General features: G+C 39.2%; 1 protein-coding gene across 1 annotated transcript in view; it reads right to left on the bottom strand.

Moving 5' to 3' along the window:
- Nucleotides 1-2,250: 2,250 nt before the first annotated feature.
- PEMT (phosphatidylethanolamine N-methyltransferase) overlaps nucleotides 2,251-7,199 on the bottom strand; it is a 77,006-nt gene continuing 72,057 nt past the window's right edge. Inside the window, exons 6-7 of the mRNA XM_075285230.1 lie at nucleotides 3,732-3,806; nucleotides 2,251-2,541 (exon numbers count right to left, since the gene is read on the bottom strand). Coding sequence (XP_075141331.1) covers nucleotides 2,490-2,541; nucleotides 3,732-3,806 — 127 coding nt within the window. The 3' untranslated portion in view covers nucleotides 2,251-2,489. The remainder of the gene's footprint in view (nucleotides 2,542-3,731; nucleotides 3,807-7,199) is intronic.

Genomic DNA, 7,199 nt, shown 5'->3' with positions numbered 1-7,199 from the left:
TTATAGCGGTATAAACAGTCATAATAAAGAACGGAGCGTGACTCACAGCCGGTACCTCAGTCACATACAGCTCCGGCACTGGACGTTATATTGGGTTAGACAATGATGCTTGTACAGCACGTTCATGGTCAGACTGCACTGTGCAGGCTATATACAGATGTACAGGCTATATACAGATGTGCAGCCCCCCACCTATCATGGGCACTGAGAATTGGTTCCTGTCCTGGTGAAGTTCCTCAGTGCGATGTAATGGTGATCTATGGAGGTGATGACAATATTACAGCCAAAGGAGAAGGCTATTGGGGAAAACTGAGTGCAGGCTCTAGGACCCTGATGGCACCTATAGCTTGGATACAGGATGATATACGGCACGACATAGAGGTATACGGGTTCTGTATGGTATTCCACGGCACATTTATCCCCAGATGTTACAGCTGGGCCACTATCAGATCCTGATTCATCACTATAGAGGATACGGCCCAGTCTGTATAGTCCAGATATCTTGTTCACAACACCACTGCATATGAAGGCGACAGTGCCTGATTGTCAATGGCTGGACATGGACGCTGTGACAACAAAGTTTGTTCGAATGAGACCCTGGAAATGTTCCGGCTAGAGATAAGGGGGTGTAATGTAGGTGCCCCCTGTGTCTAGAGGGTGGACATGGTAACTCCATCTATCTATCTATCTATCTATCTATCTATCTATCTATCTATCTCCTATCTATCTATCTATCTATCTAATATCTATCTCCTATCTATCTATCTATCTATCTATCTATCTATCTATCTATCTATCTATCGATCTCCTATCTATCTATCTATCTATCTATCTATCTATCTATCTAATATCTATCTCCTATCTATCTATCTATCTATCTATCTATCTATCTATCTATCTAATATCTATCTCCTATCTATCTATCTATCTATCTATCTATCTATCTCCTATCTATCTATCTATCTATCTATCTATCTCTCATATCTATCTATCTCTCATATCTATCTATCTCTTCTATCTATCTATCTATCTATCTATCTATCTATCTATCTCCTATCTATCTATCTATCTATCTATCTATCTATCTATCTATCATCTATCTATCTATCTCCTATCTATCTATCTATTTATCTATCTATCTATCTCCTATCTATCTATCTATCTATCTATCTATCTATCTATCTATCTATCTATCTATCTATCTCTCATATCTATCTATCTATCTATCTATCTATCTATCTATCTATCTATCTATCTATCTATCTCCTATCTATCTATCGGTCTCCTATCTATCTCTCATATCTATCTATCTATCTATCTATCTATCTATCTATCTATCTATCTATCTATCTATCTATCTATCTATCTATCTATCTATATCTCCTATCTATCTATCTATCTATCTATCTATCTATCTATCTATCTATCTATCTATCTATCTATCTATCTATCTCCTATCTATCTATCTATCTATCTATCTATCTATCTATCTCTCATATCTATCTCTCATATCTCTCATATCTATCTATCTATCTATCTATCTATCTATCTATCTATTTCCTATCTATCTATCGATCTCCTATCGATCTCCTATCTATCTCTCATATCTATCTATCTATCTATCTATCTATCTATCTATCTATCTATCTATCTATCTCTCATATCTATCTCTCATATCTATCTATCTATCTATCTATCTCTCATATCTATCTCTCATATCTATCTATCTATCTATCTATCTATCTATCTATCTAATCTATCTATCTATCTATTTCCTATCTATCTATCGATCTCCTATCTATCGCTCATATCTATCTATCTATCTATCTATCTATCTATCTATCTATCTATCTATCTATCTATCTATCTCCTATCTATCTATCTATCTATCTATCTATCTATCTATCTATCTCTCAGTCTCTGCATTAGTATTAGTCAGTCAGTAGGATTGGGCAGCGGGCGCTGTGCCATACCTCTTGCTGTTCCGACAATTACACAGGACAATTACCATTGGTCTTATTTTCCCTTGCAGAGCAGCGCGTTGCGGTATAATTACCTGACACAATGTGCTGCTCGGGGAACATTACTCTAATTAGCCAGGAATGTCTCCATGTGAATTAGATGATCAGCAGACGGAATATCATTTCTTCCTTCTCTCCTCAATGACCAAGAACAAGATTTTTTTTTTTAAACTTTATTTTTGTGACTCTTCCAGGTCTGTAAAACACATAAAGCCGGACACAATGTCCTCCCCGTGGTCCCTGAATAGTAATGTGTTCTCATTGTAAACTCTACAATCAGCAGGCGGCCATATTTGATGTAGCTAGGACGGCCGTGAGGTAGGAGGTACTTGGTGCCTCGGGGAGATTTTTACTTCTCTGAGGCTTTGACTATTAAATACTGTATGCAGAACACAATGGCCGCCTGCGGACCGTATGACGTATAGAACAATAAGACCCCCCTGCCCCGCTCACAGGTAATGGCGGCGTTTAGCGGATTTTCTTTTTATCTTTGTTCTTGTAAATCTTCTCGGTAAATGGCCTTAAAATGAGAGAAAAAAGCAACTATTAATATATTAGGGCAACCTTAAAGGGCACCTCCACCCTCAATAAAGGAGTCATAAACTGAATGTCACCCAGCTTTCCAAGAATGAGATAACTGAAGATCTCCTGGATTATTATTACTTCCCAGCAGCTGTAACCTCTAGGACCCCCATGCCCCCCCCTCCGTCCTTGGGTAAGGGCCACCCTGGGTTATCCAGCGCCCGCCTCGAGTGGCATTAATTCTGACTGTGGACGCGCTGGAGCGGAACGTTACTGGCACCGCTCCGGCCTGATGTCCCAGGTGGACTCTCTATTATCCTTCATTAGCTGTGACCTTATGGAGCCCGGTGACAGACAGCGCTGCCAGGTCTGTGTGTGCGGCGGACGCCATTACTGAGCCTGCGGCGCGGCCTCTGGGCGCGGATACTTATTACGCCCCAGTGACCATCGCTGCCTCGCTTGTCTGGTAATGTCCTGGCTGCTTCCTGTGTTATCAGGTGCGGAGATGTCCGTACTAGACGCACGTGTGTGGCCGCCAATATGGTGGCTGAAACAACAGAGTCGCACCCTAAAAACGAGGGACTTCCCCTCTGCTCTGTTACATCTCTACTTGGGAAAGCTGGGTGACAACTATTAACTCAGTCCTTGCATAGTGCAAGGGGTCTCACCCAGCTTAGTCAGACTCCTGAACAGAAAACTGACTATTTATTCTCCAGGTTACATTGCTATTTGACTAGGCAGACGTGCTGATCAGGATCCCGGAAAGCTGAGTGAATAGCCGTATTTGGGGTGCAAACGCTTTCTTAATAGGCTTAATCATTCACGCAGTCACAACAATGTCCAATTATGTTGTCTGTAGTTTTTGGCCAATCCTAAATTCAAAAAAATAGTGAAAATTCTTTAATCTGGCATCCAATTATCTGATAATCTGGTCTGGTCCCACTAAGGATGGAATAAAGGAATCCTACAGAATATATGTATTGTCTCATGACATTTCTTATGCTTTTCCTATTGCTCTGCCTATGGATGTGTCAGTCCTTACTGTAGTGCCGGTGTTTAATTCATGAGCAGTGCCATAGATTAGCATAGAAGGCATAAGTGAGTACTTGAAAGTGGGTAGAAATAGTGCCGCAGTTATGGGTAAAAAGAGGCATGAGTGTCCATACAGCAAGAAAGGAGACCACCTACCCCTCAAACAAGATGGCGACTTTGTAGCACAGGGCGACTATGGCTGTCAGGACAAGACCGGCCGGGCTGGAGTTCCTAAAATAAAACAGAAATATACAAGAATGTAAGAGATGCAGAAGAGGAGCCCCAAATATGTACAGATAAGGGTGTAATGTAACGGGGGACGTCCGATGTACGCGGATATTACCTGAGCGAATAGATATAAGAACAGTCAGGTATGATCATTGTAGCAGAAACTGTGATGGAGACTCAGATGTAGATGGGAACATAGCCTTAGTGTAAAAAAATGTATAGAAGTATACAACACAACAGATCCAGATTCTTGCACATAGGGGGCAGTATTAGGGAGCCTTCACACGATGTAACGCTGCGCTCATTGTGATCGTAAAAACACGTTCAGAATGAGCGCGTAAAAAGCAGCTCCCTTTGACTTGAATGGGTGCCAGCATACGTGCGTATCACATTGAAAGCATAGGGACAAAAGCCTCCCATTGATTTCAATGGGGAGCGCACGTATGCAGGCACCCATTCAAGTCAAAGGGAGCTGCTTTTTACGCGCTCATTCTGAACGTGTTTTTACAATCACAATGAGCGCAGCGTTACATCGTGTGAAGGCTCCCTAATAGTAGTTATATTCTTGTACATAGGGGTAGTATTATAGTAGTTATATTCTTGTACATAGGGGCAGGATTATAGTAGTTATATTCTTGTACATAGGAGCAGTATTATAGTAGTTATATTCTTGTACATAGGGGGCAGTATTATAGTAGTTATATTCTTGTACATAGGAGCAGTATTATAGTAGTTATATTCTTGTACATAGGAGTAGTATTATAGTAGTTATATTCTTGTACATAGGAGTAGTATTATAGTAGTTATATTCTTGTACATAGGAGCAGTATTATAGTAGTTATATTCTTGTACATAGGAGCAGTATTGTAGTAGTTATATTCTTGTACATAGGAGCAGTATTATAGTAGTTATATTCTTGTACATAGGAGTAGTATTATAGTAGTTATATTCTTGTACATAGGAGTAGTATTATAGTAGTTATATTCTTGTACATAGGAGTAGTATTATAGTAGTTATATTCTTATACATAGGAGCAGTATTGTAGTAGTTATATTCTTGTACATAGGAGCAGTATTATAGTAGTTATATTCTTGTACATAGGAGGTAGTATTATAGTAGTTATATTCTTGTACATAGGAGTAGTATTATAGTAGTTATATTCTTGTACATAGGGGCAGGATTATAGTAGTTATATTCTTGTACATAGGGGGCAGTATTATAGTAGTTATATTCTTGTACATAGGAGCAGTATTATAGTAGTTATATTCTTGTACATAGGGGGCAGTATTATAGTAGTTATATTCTTGTACATAGGAGCAGTATTATAGTAGTTATATTCTTGTACATAGGAGTAGTATTATAGTAGTTATATTCTTGTACATAGGAGTAGTATTATAGTAGTTATATTCTTGTACATAGGAGCAGTATTATAGTAGTTATATTCTTGTACATAGGAGCAGTATTATAGTAGTTATATTCTTGTACATAGGAGCAGTATTATAGTAGTTATATTCTTGTACATAGGAGTAGTATTATAGTAGTTATATTCTTGTACATAGGAGTAGTATTATAGTAGTTATATTCTTGTACATAGGAGGTAGTATTATAGTAGTTATATTCTTGTACATAGGAGCAGTATTATAGTAGTTATATTCTTGTACTTAGGGGGCAGTATTATAGTAGTTATATTCTTGTACATAGGAGCAGTATTATAGTAGTTATATTCTTGTACATAGGAGCAGTATTATAGTAGTTATATTCTTGTACATAGGAGCAGTATTATAGTAGTTATATTCTTGTACATAGGAGCAGTATTATAGTAGTTATATTCTTGTACATAGGAGCAGTATTATAGTAGTTATATTCTTGTACATAGGAGCAGTATTATAGTAGTTATATTCTTGTACATAGGAGTAGTATTATAGTAGTTATATTCTTGTACATAGGAGTAGTATTATAGTAGTTATATTCTTGTACATAGGAGGTAGTATTATAGTAGTTATATTCTTGTACATAGGAGCAGTATTATAGTAGTTATATTCTTGTACATAGGAGCAGTATTATAGTAGTTATATTCCTGTACATAGGAGCAGTATTATAGTAGTTATATTCTTGTACATAGGAGTAGTATTATAGTAGTTACTAGCTGGTACCCGCGACTTCGTCTGCGGTGATTGTAGAAGTGTGTATATACATGCGCGGGTAAGGTTTTCGTACTGTGTATAAGGGATGGGATATAAAATGTAACTGTGTATCTTGTTGTTGCTGTAATTCTGAGAACACATGAGACTTTTGTGATGAATGTAATTTGTATTTCAGCCGCTATACGGTGTTGGTATAAACTGTACATAGTGACTTTGGGACAGAGGTATTTCAGGTTAATATACTTCGATATACGACATTGTATGATTTGTTATTTTCCGCCAGTACATGTAAGATTTGGGCACAGGATACTCTTGAGTAAGCAACATAAAGTCTGGCCCTGTGCATGACAGTTTAGTAACTCCATGCGCCTCTTATTAATAGCAATTAACCCCATCATGTCCCTCACATTAACCCCAGTGTAAGAGTTACTGATAGAGATGAGCGAGTACTGTTGGGATCAGCCGATCCGAACAGCACGCTCGCATAGAAATGAATGGACGTAGCCGGCAAGCGGGGGGTTAAGTGCGCTGGCTACGTCCAAGCGGAAGTACCAGGTGCATCCATTCATTTCTATGGAGCGTGCTGTTCGGATCGGCTGATCCCAACAGTACTCGCTCATCTCTAGTTACTGATATGTGAGAGACTTGGAGGTAATAATTAAGTATCTTCATTACTGAGGTCTTTTATTAGTCCCTCCATGTCTCACATATTAGTAACCTTTATATGAGGCACACAGGGGTTAATATGAGGGACATGATGGGGTTTATTCCTATTAATGTGAGGCACATGGAGTTACTAACACTAAACTAATAACCCCACATGCCTGACATTAATGAGAATAGGAAGTAAAGGAAGGGAGCTGTGTGTTTCTTACTTTCAGTTTGCTAGCAGCTTCGGCAGGAGCTATCACTATAGCAGGCAGAGACCTGAGCGATTAAGCTCCACCCCCTGGGTTTCCTGCACCCCTCTCAAAGGGGAGTGTCCTTATGCCTCAGCTCTAGCACAGCACTGAAGAGACTCGGACTTCATTTAACTCTTGCAGGTCCTGTGCTGCTGGCGTGCCAGTGAAATATGGCAGGAGTGCCACTCTTGGCATGTGTGCCAGGGGTTGCTGACCTCTGCTGTAGGGGGTAATATGAATTTTGTGGCTTGCTATGGTCCAAAGTGTGTGAGATTGCAGAGATAGTGATGTGAGTTTGGGTTTTGTGGGGGTCCTGGGAAAAACGTATGTGCGCTATTGTGACGAAAAGT

Source organism: Leptodactylus fuscus, chromosome 8, assembly GCF_031893055.1.
Source record: "Leptodactylus fuscus isolate aLepFus1 chromosome 8, aLepFus1.hap2, whole genome shotgun sequence".
In the NCBI taxonomy this organism is placed as follows: domain Eukaryota; kingdom Metazoa; phylum Chordata; class Amphibia; order Anura; family Leptodactylidae; genus Leptodactylus; species Leptodactylus fuscus.
The sequence above is the reverse complement of the archived record's forward strand: the minus strand, read 5'-3'. Positions and strand labels throughout refer to the sequence as shown.